This window comes from Dreissena polymorpha, chromosome 15, assembly GCF_020536995.1.
Source record: "Dreissena polymorpha isolate Duluth1 chromosome 15, UMN_Dpol_1.0, whole genome shotgun sequence".
NCBI classification, from domain to species: Eukaryota; Metazoa; Mollusca; class Bivalvia; order Myida; family Dreissenidae; genus Dreissena; species Dreissena polymorpha.
The window spans coordinates 15,426,770-15,447,547 of NC_068369.1; the positions used below are offsets into that span (position 1 = coordinate 15,426,770).

Below are 20,778 nucleotides of genomic sequence, written 5' to 3' on the forward strand. Positions count from 1 at the left end.
AAGCTGTTGATCAATCCCGACTTTTAATCTCTTCCTAATGACAATCTTTCTTTATAGCTCAATATTAACCTGGCCTTGACCTTTATTTACGAATACATATTAAAATACTGTTACGATAAGTACATTAATTTCCGTAAATGAGTTGACTTCAATAGATTGAAGCATTCCAAGTGTTAGGTAATAGCTTCGTTAAACTCCTGAAAAACATGCACGAACAAAACCAAAAACAACTATATGAAACAACTGAAGCGTATGATTTATTAACCCATTTATCCCTAGCGTCTAGAAATGATGCGTGATGCGGCGTCTCATCAGGGTTTGCGTTGTTTGCTTAAACAAATTTCTGTAAGAAATATTCTCAATATAGATAAATATACTTGACATCCCTAAGTTTGGAAATAAATTGATCAAATTTAGACGGATGAGAGAGTCCACAAGGCATAAATGGGTTAATATGCTAATTGAGTTCACGAGTGTCAGGTCGATGTTTTGTTGCTTCACGAACATTTTTCGAAAAATCGGCGTCATCTTTGGATCTGTGGCCTCGAGTGGGTCTGTGTATAATTAAAGCTGTGGTCTTCCCTTTACATTCTTGTGGCAGTTGTCTTCCTATTTAACACTAATGTACCGGTCGTTAATCACAAATAGATCTGCTATATTATGACAATCATTCCCGACATACGAGTTTAGTTCACGGATTTCACATAAGTATATTAAAGCCCCGTAGAAGTATTGACGACATCCCGTGACAGGTCCTGTGAATCAGCAGCCCGTAGTAGTATTGACGACATCCCGTGACAGGTCCTGTGAATCAGCAGGCCGCTCCCTCTGAATTTTTGAAATCCGACTCTGGCTGCTACTTCCGTTCTGATTGCACTGTGTGTCGTTAAAGTTATTTTGACCCGCGATACCGCCATAGCGAAACCCAGCGTCCGGTTGATCTTTCAGGATGTCGTAATCTTCGTTTTTGTTTGTGCAAGCGATCGGCGTTTCCCTTCCTTCGACGCCGTGCTGATGGAGCTTTTCGTCGTGTATCGGCGTCAGGTAAGTGTCATGGGAGCGGGGAGTTAAGGCATCTGTAAAATACAATATAGCCTCGTTCTAGGACACCTGAACTTGATGCCTGCACGTTAACTGTCATCCCAGATCAGCAAGTGTTTCGCATTATATAATCAGCGACGACACTTCCCTCTTTTATGAAATTTTGTGTTAAAAGGAAATCTCTTCAAAACAAAACTTCATATAGGCGAACTGCACAGGCTTATCTGGGACGACACTTAACGCACATGATTTCAGCCCAATTTTCCAAGATAACGGCTCGAGGCATCGTGTTGACCAATGGTATGCAGTTAAGCTGTTAATAAATGCAATTTTTCCATTTAAAGGGAGACACTTTAGTGATTAGAGATTAGTGTTTTTAATCTAGGACGATACTTTACTTACATGCATTTCCGTCGACTCCCTGCTGATGTACCTTTTCGTCATGTATCGCCGTCAGGTAAGTGCCATCAGAACGGAGATTGAAAGCACCTGAAGCAGTCGACATAGCCTCGTTGTGGTAAAACTTGGCTTAATGCCTGTGTAGTCCGCTTTGGATAATAAGGGACGATACTTTTCACCTAAACTTGATTTTCGTTTAAGAGACTTCAGATAAACCAAAATTTCCATAAAAGCGGAAAGTGTCATCCCTGACCAGACTTTGCGGACTTGTACAGGCTAATACGACACGACACTTTACGCACATTATTAAAGCCCAGTTTTTCAAGCATCATCTCTGTTAATGAATGAAAGAGACTTGAGGAAAGTCAACTTTCTTTCAATAATATTATTAATTATATATACGGAATATATTTCGTTACTACGACATATTATCACATATATATGCGCAACATTTTTTTTATTTTGAGGCTTGCTCGGAGAAAACCGAGCTTCATACACGTGCGTTAAGTATCGTCACAGTATTTTCAGTATCAGGGACTACAACAAAACGAAAATCAAATCTAAGCGAAAAGTGTCGCGCCAGTTTATCAATTATTATGCTACACAAGTAAAACACATACTTTTCAAAATGGGCTGTTAAACGAATATTCCTGTTTAGTTGAATTCTTTACAACATTTTGTGTATATCTGTTGGTTACCTGCGAACTTTAAACGAAAAGCCAGGTATTGTGCATGAGTTTGCCTATATGTTTGCAAGGACTTGTATTTTTGGTAAGACAGTCTTATCAGAATTCGCAGTGGCGTTGTGATTATAGTGTCCGCCTATGAATCAGGAGGTCACGGGTTTGATCCCAACTCTGCCATCTTCTAAATATTTCTTATATCGAAACCAAGTACTGAATCGTCTCAGAAAACGGACCTCGAGAGCTGTTAATAAACTTAAAGCTGCCTATACAATCGAGCTGAAATTAATAGATTTAAGCAAATAATTCGCGTATCTGAAAATATCAAAGAGCCAACATGGAGACTTTCCTCCATTTATGCGTACCACTCAGACGACATCCGGTGCGCTTAAAGATGCAAACAATAACCAGGAGAAGGACACAGGCGAACACCGCCAGAACAACAATGGCCGCCACAGCGCCCCCTGGCAGAGTCGTTTTAACGTCACACGGCAACCTTGAAAATAGAACACATATGTCACCGCACAACTCGGCCCATAGTTACCAACTTTTCATAGCGGTAACATTCCCTCTGCGGTTGACCAGTTTGATTATGTCCAAAGTCAAACTATTCATAGCGCCTTCGTCTCATAGTGGTTAACGGTTCCGGGTACGTAGTCCCAGGGGTCGCAGGGGCCACAAGGGTCGCGATCGCGGCCATTAGCTCTAGAGCTGCAACGATTCCCCCATCATTCGATTCGATTCGATTCCGATACCAAATGGTCCGATTCGATTATTTTCGATTCGATGCAAATTAAACTATTTACTTCTTATTTTGCAAACTATTTCATGTTTGGTTTGTCCAGGGCATGTATTAATAAGTTTGGTATTTGTTATTAACTTATTATGTTGTACATTTACATTTAAAGTGTTTAATTTTTGAAAACTTAAAAACGCAACATTGTTTTATAAGTAACAAATTAATTGAACAAAACTTCCTGTTGAGGTATAAATAACATAAAATGCACATTGTATCACATGTGTTTAACATGGAAAAAACATGTAAGTATATAAACAACTTACAGTTGACTTCTTTACAGAATGTACACAGTGTACTAAACAAACCATATGTATTGAGGAAAAAAATAGATCAAAACAACTTTCATTTGACCCGTTGTCTCAGATTTTTTTGCTAACGTGTTCAAAGAGCTTGTCGGGAGATGAAGATTTCACATTTGAAATATCAACCGAGTGTTTTCTCTTTTAATATTACCTCAAATTTGTAGTGCTTTCAGATTTAGGGTAACTTACGTCAACAAAACACGTTTTGCAAGTTGCCTTTGCATCAGAACCTTCGCGAAACACGAAATGTTCCCACACTTTTTATTTCAATTTTGACGGTGCGTCTTTCAGCGTGGTTGAAGAAGACATTTTACCGGCTGATGTAATGCTCAGCATGTTATTCATTCATTCATTGGATGCAATATGGGCTTTTGACCATTCATAAGACGTTTTACAAATTACAAGTAAGTTTAGACGACGGATTTGGAAAATAAGGTTTAAAATGCTGATCAATCGGGATTGCAGTGAATCGAATCGAAATAGGCCGTATTGGTATCGAAATCGAATCGGCGGTGTTGAACCGGTTTTTCGATGCATCGAACCGAATCGTTACAGCTCTAATTAGCTCTAGGGAAGATCTATTAGATATTTTAAAAATCATTATGACTTTATGAATCATGTTTGCTGCGATTGTTCAGAAACTTTGCTAGAGGCTGCAGTTAAATTGAGGCTTTGGCTTCAGAAGTCAATGGACTGCAATCGTTATCAATAAACCGCTACACAAGTCTACGTTTTATAATATGCCGATTACTGATTCACGAGTTAATCTTCAATTATGCTTGGAACCTACAAATGACAGCCCATTATTTGGCAAAACAACAACCAAAACGGACTGTCATATAGACTGGAAAAATCGGAAGATTACTGATTTAATTCATACTGAAAAACGAGGTAATTATAGTTTTTACGCCCCATGGTCCAGGTCCAGGCCAAAACACCCTCATGCGACGGAACTAAGAATGCAGCTTAAATATTTACCAGTACCGATACGCGATCGAATATAAACAGTAGTTTGGCTGGCCAAAGAATAGTGATACGCGGTCAAACATAGCGATTTACAACATTTGGAACTGATACTGTGATTGAGATCTAGTTGTTCTATGCCGTGGAACCAGAACTCGTTTGCACTTACGAGGTGGGTTGCGGAAAGCACTTCCGACAGACATCGCCGTCGGTACATTTGGTTGTAATGGAAGCCATAGATCGGTAGGTGTAGTACTGCTGCACCGGAAACTGGAACCCGAGACTGTCACTGGTACCCAGCTGAAATATACAGACGTATCCAATAGTGTTCCTCACTGCGACATTTCAATGGGACAAAGCCACCGCATATGGGAGATAACTTCTTCAGTGCGGAAATGTTATCAAAGTCGTGCACAGTTTCTAGACGAAAACTTAAGAACTAAAATATTTTCAAACGCAATAGGTTTACAAAAAGCATCAAGATAACATGTTAAAAGAGTATTTAATTGCCCAACTGTCACACGTTATAATTGAACCGAGTTCAAATTAAAACGCAATATACAGGAGTTTCTTGATTAGTGACACAGCTCTCTTGTCCTACGGCTTCAACTTCAAGATGACGTATCAGTGAGAGCAATATAAGTAAAACATATTTTTTAAGAAGGCGCAAATAATCTGACACGTGTTACCGTTGAATGTATCTAAGGAAACATACCTTGTTGGCTTTTCCATTACCGTCTATAACGTATATCCTGTAGCCTATCGTTCCGTCGCCGTTGTCGTCGAATACACGCCGCTTGACGATGTCCTGCGGTTCCATTAACTCCTCCTGTCGCTTTAGTTCCGTCAGCAGCTGAAAGCACCAGTGTCAAGTGGACCAAAGGAATACAGAAACAATAACGATTAATACTACTAGTACTACCACTCCGTCAGCAGCTGAAAGCACCAGTGTCAAGTGGACCAAAGGAATACAGGAACAATAACGATTACTACTACTTTTACTTCCAACAATATTAACTATAACGTTAACTTCTAGTAGTACTACCAATAATTCCCGTTTTTTTCACCAAACGTTTTAATACCAACGTACATACCATACGGGTCGAATTGTAGTACTCCGGGCAGACAAACTGGGCGGTACCGCATACTTTCTGCAGGGTGGACGCCGCCCCCTTTAACAGCACGGACACGGCGCGTTCAGCGAATGGCGCCCATGAGTCAATACTGTACACACCTTTAGCTTCATCTAGGTTCTCAGTGCCGCTGAAATGATGATGAGAATGATAATACAAGAAAGCCGAAATGTAGAAGAAAAAAAACAGGAAAAAAAACAAAACGTGCACGACTATGACCAATTTGTGTTGATGATAATGATGAGAAAAGATTTGTTCATGATTGTGGGAACAATTATGAGGTAGGTTTTTTTTTTTTTAATTTGAGATGGAAATAGTGTAGGTGGCGTGTTGATGGTAGAGTTGAAGTAATGCTTATACACACGATGGTGCTGGTGGCGTTGATAATTACTATACTGTTTGATCATATAAAGTTTATATTAGTTAAACAATCTTTCGGAGTAGAGGATGTCATCACAATATTTTATTAACAGTATCATAATTGATCGAATATGATCTTACTTGCATTTCTTTTTTACAGATTTGTCGAAGCTGCTCTCAAAATAGCAGTTATAGATCATCTCAAGGTAGGGTCGTATCCATGGATTTTCCTTGTTTTCAGGCCGCAATGCCTTAAGGTGGGATTCGAATCCATCAGTGGTCCAAAGGCGAGTGGCCACGGTGATCGTGCCCGAGAGATTACGGTACTGGGTCATGTTAATACTCAACCCCCATCCCTCGGACGCGATGAACAGGAACTCGTTCAACGCCAACTCCTGGTTCATGTAGCCAATTATGTGCTGCATTTCAACCCATGTGATGAAGCAGACGACTATTTGCGCTTCCTTAAATTTACGGAGCGACTCCACGATGGTCGCCGGTTGGGTATCTGTGGACACGCCTATTTCGTTGCCGATACAGATGCTGTACTCCGGCTTCCCCGCGAGTGTCCGTATGAGATTTCTCCCACCCTCGCCATAGATCGTCTTGCCATAGATGATCTGGATAGTGCTTCCCCCAAGTGCCTTAACGATCTTGAGCAGCGTCGCTCCTTGGAAGTCGTCGGCGCCTGGGACGCGCATGAAATATGGATAAAGGTCGCGATTGCTAAGTGACGGCGCCGTGGAGGCGTAACTGATTTGCACAAGGCCCAGCCGGCCGATGATCTTGGCCATTGCCGTGCTGACGTCACTGCCCCAGCAACCTACATATCCCAGGATCTTGTCGGCAACCGGCTCATACTTCCCGTCGTTGTAGACTCCGAGCCTGTGCAACGTCAGGATCTTTTCCTGTATGATCTGTGGATCGTTACAGCTGTCAATTAAGATCAACCCAATCTTCGCACCACCAAACAGACCGCTTCCGGTTAATATTCCGTATCGAATTGCTTCAACAATATCTAACCCGTCTTCTCTCATTTTTGCGCATTTCAGAGGCGTGGTACCAGTGTTGTGCACGGGTGCAATCCCGACGATGTACATGTCACCTTTGTGGTACAGAACGGAGGTATCCGACCGCTGCCTCAGACAGGAATCTGATCTGTATCCATCCGGACATTGTGACTTGCGAATTGTGGGCCATGTCAATACACTGTTGTTATCTTCATAATCACGGATTTCCGAAAACAGCGACTGATCCAAGGAGGTTTGCTCGTTATAACTTGCCACCTGTTAAGTAAATCATGCATGTTTGACAAAAGCGTTTCATCGGAAGATACTTTCGTCGTTTTAGGTACATATCGGGTGCTGGAAGCAACTATTTAATAGTATTCAATATTTGAAAATATGATTTGAAAAAATAATTATGGCTCGGGACTTTGTTTCTAACATCACGCACCTTGATTAAGCAGGGGGTATCCGACTGGGGACACTGGGCATGCAGTCGGTGGTTGTAGAGTTCGTACTCGGGGAACAAGTTGCTAGGTACGAACCTCACGTCGGAGGAACTTCCGAACCGCACGGCCAGCAGTGGGCTCTGAAACGCCTGCGGGCGTAAACCACCAAAGTCATGATCAAAGACGATGTCCTGGTTTTTAATAGCATCTATAAAGGCGGACCGTTTGGTCATATCCACGTTTTTAAACACGTCACAGGCACCGCCGACCGGGCACGCCGTCGAGTGAACACGCTTGACGGAGAACGCTGTTACAAGAGCAGACTGTATGGCGTATTGCGTGTACACTGACGGCGCGGCGTGCATGGTAAGTTCCTTTGACGTCATTGGGTGGCAATAGTTGGAAAACTGACAGTTCATGAGTATTTCGAACATTTCTTTGAAATAGCGATTAGAATCGACTTCTGCTTTCAGTTTCCCCGATATCGTCAAACTGTCATTCCAGTTGGCTTGAAACTCTGAAATTATTCGCCTAGGGGGACTTAATACAAACGCGCCCTTCGAAACATTTGGAAATTTGCTTTCAAAATATATCCCGGCTTCAGACAGAATGACACTGGGTCTGTTGTAGTGAGCAGTTCTGTTGTCGTTTTCAAGATTGTGTATGGCTTGGAATAAAGCTTCAACAATTTGATACCTTCCGAACACCAAAATACCGCTTACGGGCGGCTCGTTTCTTGTTTCATTGATATTGTAGACCTTGTTCCTCACTACATCTTCTAGCATTGTGACGTTGTAATTCTCGGGTTCTATAGCAACGCTGCCAACCACACATATATCGGAGCCGACGAGCCTCTCCGATAGCTCCCGGAAGCCGCCGCGCCCGTAGGTGTCGTTGATGTAAATCATCGTAAGCATCGTCCAGCGAGCCGCCACGAGAAACTCGTGCATCACCTGCCAACACGAAACGAGCGGTGAACGGGAACGTTTTTAAGTTTTTCAAAAGTCTCACAAACGATACCAGACGGTGAATAGGCGGTTATCAATACTCAAAAGTCTCACAAACGATACCAGACGGTGAATAGGCGGTTATCAATACTAAAAAGTCTCTTATAGACCGGGCGTTGAATGGGAGATTATCAATATTCAAAAGTCTCACAAACGAGACCGGGCGGTAAATGGGCGGTTATGGGCGGTTATGGTTACATTACATCGGGTTGAATTTGGGCTGTCCAGACTCAAGTCAAATCAATTTAGGATTTATCCGGTAAAAAAATAAACATTCTATACACAGATTTTTTTTAATATATACTTAATATATCACTAGAATTTACAAAAACATCCATTTGCTTATAATAAAAATCAAACAATATCAGGTAACTATTTTAATGGTATGACAAAGCAATTTATTTTACTTAATATAGACATTTTTTATGCGAAGATTAAATTATATGTTCAAGATTAAGAACTCGTGGTCGGAACTTATATTGTCAAAAGGGTTGTATTGTTTATATAAATTAATGTCACATTCATTTATCATTAAAATATGATTCGCGTCAAGCAAAAGTTGATTTTAAGCCATTTGCGACCAGCGAAGCTTTAGACTAGCCTGTGCAATTGCGCAGTCTGGTCAGGAACTACGCTCTCCGATAGTCACGTGGTCTCATTAGCGGACAGGGTATTCCTGACCATTCTGCACGGATGAACCATTTTTTTCAACATGCGGCTCACATAAAAAGAGGAAACAAAAATCAATATTTACTACCTGAACTTGAATATCGTCTGCGGGGATGGTCCGAAAAAAGTTCCGGTACAGGTCGCGGTTACGCAGTGATGCAGAAGTGGACGCGTAGCTCACCTGTAACAGACGATGCTGGTCGGGCAACAGACTGAGCATGCGCGAGATTGCTTCAGACTCGGAACTGAAGTCGGAGCCAATCACACCTGGTAGAGACAAGATCGCATGTCAGCATCTTACAATGACTTTGTTAGAATGTGCTATTAAAGTTTTACCAAGCGTTATCTAAAGGCGCATGGTTCATGACCTCTCATTTGATAGAATGCTATACTTGTGTTAATTAAAACCCGCGAAATATCCTGAATCATGTGAAAATGGGTGTAAATGCATCAAGAGTAGCTTCATCTAAGCCTGCGCAACGACACAGTCTGATCAGAAGCTACCCTGTCCGCTTATGAGACCACGAAAGCTTGCATGACTTTTAGCGGATAGCGTAGCTCATGACCAGAATGAGCGATTGCGCAGGCTGGCCGCTTATGGCATTAGATCCATATCCGCATGATGCGGCTTAATATTGAAGGACTCAAGAAAGATTTAAAAAAAACAACGGACAAAAACGCCACTTATAATCGTTTATTAAGATTCCTCGGCTTTGTTCAAAATGAATTATCAAAAAATATAGGTATTACCAAGATTGGCCAAAAGCGAAACATGTTATTAAAACGGTGTTAACTTCACCTTCTTTTAAAACAGTGACCTCATCTTCTGTGTAGAGCCTAGCCAGTTCAATATAAGAGCCCTTTTCGCATGACGCAAGTCATTATGCAGTATATTTCATCACCACCTATAAACGATTTTCTTCGTAAAGTTTAATTTGTTCTTCCGACCAGCACCAATATTCTCAAAGAAAAACTTAGTATTCTATACATAAGAAAAAAAATGAGTACCGGTAACCACACTAAAAACTAGCTTTGTGAAAATATGTAAATGATTGACAAGTAATTTTATCTTAAGCGTTTACGTATTGCTGCCCAAATGATTGCTTTCTTAAATAGATCTATTGATCCTCATGCATGGTTAAGCCGTAATTTCTTCCTGTTTGACGGTCTAAGATTATCCATTTGAGTTAAATTCTAAAGTATGTATTCAATAGGTTTTGTTGTTGAATAAGATTTCCCAAAATATAATTTAGTGTACACAAATCTCCTGCGGCAATGAAATATTTTAACTTGTATTTCATAGTTCATTATAAGTTAACCAAATTCTTTTGTAAACATGTTTTTAAGTACAAATTTTTGTTTAATAACCGCATGTAACGTAAGTGGATCAAATTTCAACATTTAAATGATAAAATATATTCTAACACGGCACGCGACTTGTTTTCGATAGACAAAGAAGGAAATCAAGTGTGGGTTATTCTGCAATAACTTATGGGCGGAGCTTAATGTTTCAAAAATAGTTCCGAAAACATAAAGAAAATATTACAGTAAAATGCACGTGCTAAAACCCGCTCTAAAAGAAATGTAATAAATCAAGCATGTATATGAATGTAATGAAACAACAAATTGTATATTTGGTGATAAGTGGCATAACCACGCCTGCAAAGAATGTTATTTAAGAAATAATATTTTTCTATCATGGTTTGTTGTCGAATAACCGACAGTAAGGAGTATAGATGCGTAGGAATTAAATCACGAGTGCGAAGCACGAGTCACTTCAATACACGCATTTATACAACTAACTGTGGGTTATTCGACAACAAACCATCATAGAAAAATATTATTTCGATTCTAACACGATTCTGATTGATTTAGTTCAAGCTTTAGGACGTGAACTATATTTTTCAATACTCCGCCCTTCTTAGTACACAGTTCATTATTTCTTGACGTCATTGAATTGTACAAACATATGACGTCGTTTTCATTCATAAATATTTTGCAAATGACGTCACGTTCATTGAAAACAACAATCGTAGAAACTTAATGACATCACGTTTATTGATGCTTCTGAAAAGCTGACATGCTATAAATGTTTTCTGAATTACGTTTCCTAACAAATAACATTCTTTGAAGGCGTGGTTATGCCACTTATCACCAAATATACAATTTGTTGTTTCATTACATTTATATGCATGCTACATTTATTACATTTCTTTTAGAGCGGGTTTTAGCACGTGCAGTTTACTGCAATATTTTCTTTATTTATTCGGAACTATTTTCGAAACATTAAGCTCCGCCCATAAGTTATTACAGAATAACCCACACTTGATGTCCTTCTTTGTCTATAGAAAACAAGTCGCGTGTCGTGTTAGAATTGTTAAGAAACGTAATTAATAAAACATTTAAAGCATGTCAAGTTTTCAGTAGAATCAATAAACGTGACGTTATTCAGTTTCTACGATTGTTGTTTTCAATGAAAATGACGTCATTTGCAAAATATTTATGAATGAAAACGACGTCATATGTTTGTACAATTTAATGACGTCACTTAATAGTGAACTTTGTACTAGAAAGGGCGGAGAATTGAAAAAATATAGTTCACGCCCAAAAGCTTGAACCAAATCAATCAGAATCGTGTTAGAATCGAAATAATATTTTTCTATGATGGTTTGTTTTCGAATAACCCACAGTAAGGAGTATAGATGCGTGTTATCAAATCACTCGTGCTTCGCACTCGTGATTTAATTCCTACGCATCCATTCTCCTTACTGTGGGTTATTCGACAACAAACCATGATAGAAACATGTTATTTCTTAAATATTTCATGAAATAACGCGATCGTTTTCAGAAATTGTTTGCTAAAGTCAATCATTTTGCTATTGTAATACGTCAGTGTAAACTCGAGAACATTGCATCAGAGCCCTTACTTACAAACATTAAGAGTCTGAAAATGCTTCATTCGTAAAGCCGTTCGACATTTGTACTTTCATGCTCTCGTGCTACATTTCTGCTCTCGTGATTTCCTGCGACATTCCTAGCGTCGTGTTGCCGTGCTACATTTCTACTCTCGTGATTTCCTACGACATTCCTAGCGTCGTGTTGTCGTGCTACATTTCTACTCTCGTGCTGTCGTGCGACATTCCTACCGTCATGCTGTCGTGCGACACTCCTGTCGTCGTGCTGTCCTGCGACATTCCTACCGTCGTGCTGTCGTGCGACATTCCTACCGTTGTGCTGTCGTGCGACATTCCTACCGTCGTGCTGTCGTGCGACATTCCTGACGTCGTGCTGTCGTGCGACAGTCCTACCGCCGTGTAGTGGTGCGACATTTCTACCGTCGTGCTGTCGTGCGACATTCCTACCGTCGTGCTGACATGCGACATTCCTACCGTCGTGCTGTTCCGCGACATTCCTACCGTCGTGCTGTCGTGCGACATTCCTACCGTCGTGCTGTCCTGCGACATTTCTACCTTCGTGCTGTCGTGCTACATTCTTACTGTCAGGCCGTTGTGCGTAATTCCTTATGTCATGATACATTCCTACTGTCGTGCTGTCGTGCTACATTCCTACCGGCATGCTCTCTGGCTAGATTCCTACTGTCGTTATGTCGTGCGAGTTGTCTACTGTCGTGCTACATTCCTCCCGGCGAGCTGTCGTGCGGCTTTCCTACTGTGGTGCTATCATGCAACATTCCTACAGTCGTGTGACGTTACTATTGTCGTGCTGTCGTGCGACATTCCTACTGTCATGCTGAAGACCGACATTCCTTCGGTCGTGCGACATTCCTCTGTCATGCGACATTCATACTGTCATGCTGAAGTACGACATTCCTACTGTCATGCTGAAGTGCAACATTCCTACTGTGGTGCGACATTCCTATTGACATGTTGAAGTGCGACATTCCTACTGTCATGCTGAAGTGCGACATTCCGATTGTCGTGCGACATTCCTACTGTCATGCTGAAGTGCGGCATTCGTACTGTCGTGCAACATTCCTACTGTCATGCTGATGTGCGGCATTCATACTGTCGTGCGACATTCCTACTGTCATGCTGAAGTGCGGCATTCATATTGTCGTGCTGTTGAGCGACATTGCTACTGCCGTGCGACATTACTGCTGTCGTGCGACATTATTACTGTTGTGCGACATTCCTGCTGTTGTGATGTCGTGCGTTATTGTTACTGTCGTGCGGCATCCTTTTTTCGTGATGTTGTGCGACATTTTTACTGTCATGCGACATTCTTACTGTCGTGCGACATTATTACTGTCGTGTGACATTCCTGCTGTCGTGATGTCGTGCGTAATTGTTACTGTCGTGCGGCATTCATATTGTCGTGATGTTGTGCGACATTTTTACTATCATGCGACATTCTTACTGTCGTGCGGCATTCTTACTGTCGTGCGACATTCTTACTGTCGTTCGACATGCTTACTGTCGTGTTGTCGTGCTTATGTGCTATTCTTTAAGATTGGCCACACGTAAATGATCGTGGTTTTTCTACGCGATTTCAGGCTAAGATATTATGTGATGTCCGTGCGACATGATCGCTTCTTTGCGATCGATTATTATAGGTGCAACGATCTGAAACGGTGTCCTATCCAGTTCAGATAATGTTACGTACGGAGTGATTTAAAAACGTAGTCGATTTGATGTCGATCCGACACGATTATCTAGATCGATCCCGAATACTGGTAAGTTCTTGTACGAGGAGGTACGTTTATCGAGAATCAATGCACTGCGTAACGATAAGATGCGATGTTGCCAATCTGGGACAACGCTGTTTTCTTTTATGGATTTGTTCGTTTAAAATAATTCTACTATTAACGAAAATCTAGATCAGGCGAAAAGTGTCGTCCCTAATAAACACATGCTTATTTTGGATGACAATGTACGAATTCTCATTAAGCCCGGTTTGGCCAGAACGAGGCTCACGTGATCTTACAAGGTCTGATAAGCTCACCAATATAGGTTTACGATTAGTTCCAAAATTTGAATCCTAGTGCCAATCAATATATTAGCAGCGTAGCTTAACGCAGCTAATAGCAAATAAAATCTTGGGTTTTCTGGGCATGCAACTTTTGGTAAATTTATAATACTATTTGCGCATTAAGAGCAACTCGAGAGGGAAGTGAGAAAAGAATTATTACAGATGTAATGTTTTGAGGTTTTTTGAGTCGTGGATTTTTCATATATGCCATGAGCACACTGAAGAAGATCCTAATGTCAGCAGCTAACTAATATCATGCCCGCCCAACTGAAACAATGTGGCCAAACTGGGGTTCGAACAAACGAATCCCGGACGGATACTCTACCAATAGACTGTCTTACCGACGACGTCGATTGTGTCGTTGTTTCCCATCTCCACAATCAGCTTGTGTGTAACCTGGATGGCTCTCTCCACGGACTGACACGTCGGGCTCACTCTCAGACCTAGGCGCAGAAAACAAATGCAGAGACATTAGGGCGGCGGCAGGCAGTTATCATGAACATTTCACATTATAGGTCGCCGTGGTGTAATGGATATGGTGTCCGCCTAGTGACCGGGAGGTCACAGGTTCGATCCCCACCGTGGGAGCGTTCTTTAGATCTCCCCCAAAGACACCAAGTACTGGTTCTAGGCCCAGTAAACGGACTCGAGAGCGTTTATATAAGCCTTAGGCTTTCGATGCAATCGAGCTAAAATAAATAGGTTTAAACATTTCAAATTAAAATAAATCTCTTAGTGAAACCATGATGACGATATAAAAATGATGATGATGATGACGATGACGACGACAACGACGACGATGATAATGATGATGATGACGATGATGATGATGATGATGATGATGAAGATGATGATGATGATGATGAAGATACAGATGATGATGATGATGATGATGATGATGATGATGATGATGACTGATTTTAAAAGTTTCATTAAATGATAAGTTATTCTATAAGTAGTTGTGTACAGAATTTCGGGTCGAAAGCTGAAAAAGTCCTCCGATTCATAAACAAAATTTATTAGGCGGGAAACATCAATTCAACAAATTTGATAATAATACAGTGGAAACCCTCTAAACCGGACGACCCCGGGACCGAGAGGAAATTCCGGTTTAGAGAGGATTCCGGTTTAGAGGGGAAATTGTCTATTTTACTTTTAGAAGTTCACTGACAGCCTAATCTGGAAAACACACACTTGGCAAATCTCAGTGCCTTTTCCTGTATAATCAGACCAGTTATCGACAAAAACTTAATTAAGTTATAGTAATAGTAGTAGTAGTAGAAGTAGTAGTAGAAGTAGTAGTAGTAGTAGTAGTAGAAGTAGTAGTAGTAGTAGTAGTAGTAGCAGTAGTAGTAGTAGTAGTAGTAGTAGTAGTAGTAGTAGTAGTAGTAGTAGTAGTAGTAGTAGTAGTAGTAGTAGTAGTAGAAATAGTAGTAGTAGTAGTAGTAGTAGAAGTAGTAGTAGAAGTAGTAGTAGTAGTAGTAGTAGTAGTAGTAGTAGTAGTAGTAGTAGTAGTAGTAGTAGTAGAAGTAGTAGTAGAAGTAGTAGTAGAAGTAGTAGTAGTAGTAGTAGTAGTAGTAGTAGTAGTAGTAGTAGTAGTAGTAGTAGTAGTAGTAGTAGTAGTAGTAGTAGTAGTAGTAGTAGTAGTAGTAGTACTAGTAGTAGTAGTAGTAGTAGTAGTAGAAGTAGTAGTAGTAGTAGTAGTAGTAGAAGTAGTAGTAGAAGTAGTAGTAGCAGTAGTAGTAGTAGTAGTAGTAGTTGTGGTGGTGGTAGTAGTTGTAGTAGTAGTAGTTGTTGTTGTAGTAGTAGAAGTAGTAGTAGTAGTAGTAGCAGAAGTAGAAGTAGTAGTAGTAGTAGTAATAGTAGTAGAAGTAGTAGTAGTAGTAGTAGTAGTAGTTGCTGTAGTTGTTGTTGCTGTTGAAGTGGTTGTGTTAGTATTTTTTATAACAAAAACAAACAAGAAACCGTCGGAGACGGGTGAAGCTACCCAAAGGTTTTTTATCACAATATTGCACTATATATTCAGATAATAGGAAACGTCTTGAGGGGCAAAACTTTGGACAAAATAATTCGATGGATGGTTTAGCAACTTAACATGCGCATCTCCTCATGGTAGTTAAGCTTCCCATAAAGCTTCATTGAATTCCAGTCAGTAGTTGGGGAGAAAGAGCCCGGACAAGAATTGCCCTATATTTACAGTTTATAGAAAATTTCAAAGGGCCATAACTCTGTGAAAAATCATCCGACCATAACCGGCTGATAATATGCACATCTCCTGTTGGTAGTGAAGCTTCCCATAAAGTTTCTTTTACTTCCCATAAAAATTGCTGAGAAATAGCCCTGACAAGAATTGCACTTTATGTACAATGGAAATTTTCAAAGGGCCATAACTCTGTGAAAAATATTCCGACGAGAACCGGCTGATAAAATGCACATCACCTCTTGGAAATGAAGCGTCCCATTAAGTTTCAATGAATTCCAGTCATTAGTTGCTGAGAAATAGCCCGGACAAGAATTGCACTATATGTACAGTCAATGGAAAATTTCAAAGGGCCATAACTCTGTGAAAAATCATCTGACCAGAACCGGCTGATAATATGCACATCTCCTCTTGGTAGTGAAGCTTCCCATAAAGTTTAATTGAATTCCGGTCATTAATTGCTGAGAAATAGCCCAGACAAAAATTGTGCACGGACGGACGGACACACAGACGGACACACGCACGGACAGACGAAGCGGCGACTATATGCCCCCCCCCCCCCCCAAAAAAAATTAAAAAATTGGGGAAACATAAAAAAGAAAGAATTCCCCTATAACCTTCCATCCACTTAAATCTGATTTGCTTAAAAAGCATTATACGATGGCCGATATTTAAAGAATAAGAATTTTATAATAGACGTATAGACCCGATTAAATTTCGTCAGGGTTTGAATATAATTAAAATGAAAAACGATACCAAAGATCTTTATCGACCATCGTTACGCGATAAGGAATAGTTTCGGGTATTTGATACCAGTTTTGCTCGGAAACAGTCAAATCGTGGCTTACCAAGTTTAAGCCCATTTATGAAGTTGCCGTCGTTCAGCCGCCCAAGCGTCCACTTGATTGCGTTGATCTCCTGCAGCACCTGTACATCCGGTACGCGACAAGAGGTGTCCGAGTACACGGAGCCAATAAACTCGATATAGGCATCGCCCGGAAGTAGTTCTGTTCCCAGTCCATGAGCTCTGATGAAACCGGAAGTAAGTGCGCACAACGCCGCTAGCAGCGAACTTACTCTTTGCTGCATAATTATATTGATAGGGAGTTTGCAGTTCTACAAAGGAAATGCATGAAGATGTATTATAAACGAGCATTTAATAATGACGATGGTTTATATCTTCCAGGCTCTGTTTGTAAAGGTCTTTTAAAATCTTACTTTATTTTAATGTGAAGCTACAGCTGCTAAGTCACACGTGATGGAAACAATCAAACAGGAATCAACTGTTTTCAATTCAGTTAAAGAAGTTTTCATTAACATTAATATTACTGACTGTACAAACAAAAACAACGTTGACACCCTTTAGTTACCAAGTAGAGTGTGTGCGTTTTATTTAAAGCTGATTCATCGTGGCCAATGGATGTTTTGAAGTACCCGTATTACGATCTTACGGCATGCGGAAATATTTCTTATGTCATGTGCGGCAAGAGTAGCTCCTCCCATTATGTGCAATCGAGTACTCTGGTCAGGAGCCGATGAGACAACTAAACATCGCTTGACTTCATAGCGGACAGCGTTGCTCCAATTCAGACTGCGTGATTTCGCAGGTTGGGCTGGAGCTACGCTGGTCGCATAAGGCATAAGACCCATTTTTGCATGATGATGGTAAATATAAGTATGACAGTAAAGGTCCTTCAACTACGTTTGATTAGTATCAACATGTTTAAATGTCCACGTTGTGTGCCTGCTGGGTAAGGGTAAGTATGTCTACCTTTACATCAGTATTTGATGAATAACAACCATTATCATGTTAAAGTGATAAACTTATGTTCTAATCAGTGAACACTTTATAAACTGATGATGATAATGATGATGATAATGATGATGATGATGATGATGATGATGATGATGATGATGATGATGATGATGATGATGATGATGATGATGATGATGATGATGATGATGATGATGATGATGATGATGATGATGATGATGATGATGGTGATGGTGATGATGATGATGATGATGATGATGATGATGATGATGATGATTGTAAATTGACAAAATTGAAAAAAGTTGTTTCAGATTCGCAAATTTTTCGTTTTAGTTATGATATTTCTGAGGAAACAGTGATATTGAACATTTACCATGCTCTAATTAGCCATTATATGCATCTTTTGGCGATTTAAAAACCTGAAATGTATAAAGCGTTGCAACGCAAAACGATTGATTAATTTCGAGAGTTCTGTTGTTGTCGTTATATTTTGTGAAACTACGAAGATTGCTTATATAAAGTATAAAATACGTCTGTCATATATAAACTTGGCAGGATTGCCGAGCGGTCTAATTGGTTTTTACTCTAGGACTCTAGGGGTCACTGGTTCGAACCCTGCTGAGGGTTACTTTTTTTTCTTGATATTTTACTGGAGCTTTTTAGATCCAATGTTCACATTTATCAATATAAGGCTTTTTATGACAAACTTCAAAACATTCCAAAATATGTGAAAAGGCCCCTTTAAGCGACATTTACTTTGTTGGTGATGGTTTCCTAGACACTGTGTGATAAACACGACGAACTCGATTGATTTAAACACGAAATTTTTAATTAAAGAAATAAAAGTTCGGTTAACAATATTGTTTTATATAGTTTCATTTTGTCTGATATAATGCATTTGATAGAACACAAGTAATTATATCAAGACACTAAAGGAAAGCATTATTGTATAACGAAGATATCGAGAAATACATGAATGATCTCATTTTATTAATATAACCATACCTTTGAATAAATTGTCCCTGCACACGAAGATCAATATGCTCCAAATGTCAAACACCGAGACAAAACATAACAGCTACCGGTTCGTTGAAAAATCAAAATCCTTCATTTCTCATCACAACGGCCAGTACCGAGTATTGAAGCATTATGGTTGGATATGAATTCATATAACTCAAATTTCCGAAACTTAGAGCTATAATGTAGAATATCTCCGTCACAGTCAGCTTTTGATCCCTTGCAGTTTGTTTGTCTACAAATACGTGCCTGTTCTTCATAAAACAGAAAAATATGTAAACAATGTATTCGGCAGCAGTTTTAAGGTAACTGAAGCGTACCAACTGATTAAACAGGTATTAATAGACGTGAAAAACGAAACGGTTCAAAACACACGAAGCGAAGAACAGATTTCGTCGTTGTTAATGATTTATTTTGATATGAATTGCTGTGAAAGCTGACATACATAAAGGATTTGTTAAATGTATAACATTGATGAGGATGTAACCGATAAAACTGCATACTAAACTTTTTTGAATTTCATTTTAGCCCCTTTTTAGGAAAACGTCGTTTAATGAATGCAATGCGCGTAAAGTGTCGTCCCATGGCTGGCATGCGCAATCCGCACAATCTTATCAGGGACGGCACTTTCCGTCTTGAGAAGAGTTTCGTTTAAAAGAGACTTCCTTTAAACAAACAAATTACGTACACGAGGAAAGCGTCGTTCCTGATGAGCTAATGCGAACTGCTTATAAGGTGGCGTAGTGGATAAGGTGTCCGCCTAGCGACCCCGGAGTTCACAGGCTCGATTTCTAGTGTGAGGGCGTGCTTTAGATCTCCCCCAACGACACCAAGTACTGGTTCTAGTCACAGGAAATGGACTCGAGGGCGTTTATATAAGCCCTTCGCTTGTGATGCAATCCAGCTCAATAAATAAACTAATATCGTAAATACACTTAAATCAATACATTAAGCCCTGTTTTCCCAGAACTTTAATTATACACACATATTTATAAAGAAATAGACCAAGACTTATTTGTTTTCCTTTCAATACCACATTACATATCGACCATTGTTATTAAAATGAAATAACAATTGGTTAATAAATGTCATAATTATTACCGTGCTTGATCCTCAGTTATGCTTATACGGGGTGGGGGTCACATAACACGTCGCACGTACTTATGAAAAAAATATATTAGCGGTATATTTTTTACCTACCTATTTGTATGTACAATCCACAAAGTTTCGTGTGACAAATCAGTGATATCTTATGTATGTAAATATATCAAAGAAGCTTATGTTATAAGAAATATACGATCCTAAATAATATTGTGTTGTACATTGAACCGTCTCGATAAAACATACTTGTTATTGAAACGGATTGTGTTAAACTGTATTTATATTCTTAAATGATTATTGTATGTAATATAACGTAACGTTGTTATACCCATTCATGGGACAGAAAATAATGTGTATATATAAGTATAAAAACGATATACTGTTGTATAAGTTTGAATAAACTGTATGTCTTTCTGTCTGATCACACTAACAAGCTATTTCTTTCAGTTGTTTACCGTAGTATTTATTGAACATGCGGCTTAAATTATTGGCAAAAGAAACGGCTGTTTTAAATAGCGTATGGGTATATAGTCGTTTAAACCCAGTGTATATTTTTCACTCATTGGAACAGACAAACATAAGTAATAAGAAAACAGTATAGTGCTGCATTGTGGACTATTATAAGAAATCATGTGTATTAACCCATATATGCCTAGCGTCCTGAAAAAAGGAGATTGCAAACAGCGTAGACCCAGATGAGACGCCGCATAATGCGGCGTCTCATCTGGGTCTGCGCTGTTTGCTTAAAGAAATTTCTGTAAGAAATATTCTAAATATAGAAAAAAGTATACCAGACCCCCCTAATTTTGGAAATAAATTGATCCAATATAGAAGGATGGGAGAGTCCACTAGGCATAAATGGGTTAAATGAGGCATGTGTATTAATAG

At 39.7% G+C, this 20,778-nt stretch overlaps 1 protein-coding gene across 2 annotated transcripts; it reads right to left on the reverse strand.

The window, feature by feature from the left end:
- Positions 1-238: 238 nt before the first annotated feature.
- Positions 239-19,064, reverse strand: LOC127860776 (uncharacterized). Of its 2 annotated transcripts, XM_052399053.1 has the most exons (12): positions 18,778-19,064; positions 16,847-17,114; positions 14,140-14,241; positions 8,898-9,076; positions 7,136-8,086; positions 5,822-6,966; positions 5,282-5,450; positions 4,903-5,040; positions 4,357-4,487; positions 2,489-2,619; positions 1,444-1,530; positions 239-1,076 (listed from the first exon to the last, which is right to left on the reverse strand). In XM_052399053.1, exons 2-12 carry the CDS (start codon positions 17,085-17,087, stop codon positions 763-765), a joined length of 3,588 nt encoding a protein of 1,195 aa, XP_052255013.1. In that variant the 5' UTR covers positions 17,088-17,114; positions 18,778-19,064; the 3' UTR covers positions 239-762. The 2 variants fall into 2 exon arrangements, with proteins under 2 accessions (XP_052255013.1, XP_052255014.1); XM_052399054.1 differs by lacking the exons at positions 16,847-17,114; positions 18,778-19,064 and having other exon boundaries at positions 8,898-8,990.
- Positions 19,065-20,778: the final 1,714 nt, after the last annotated feature.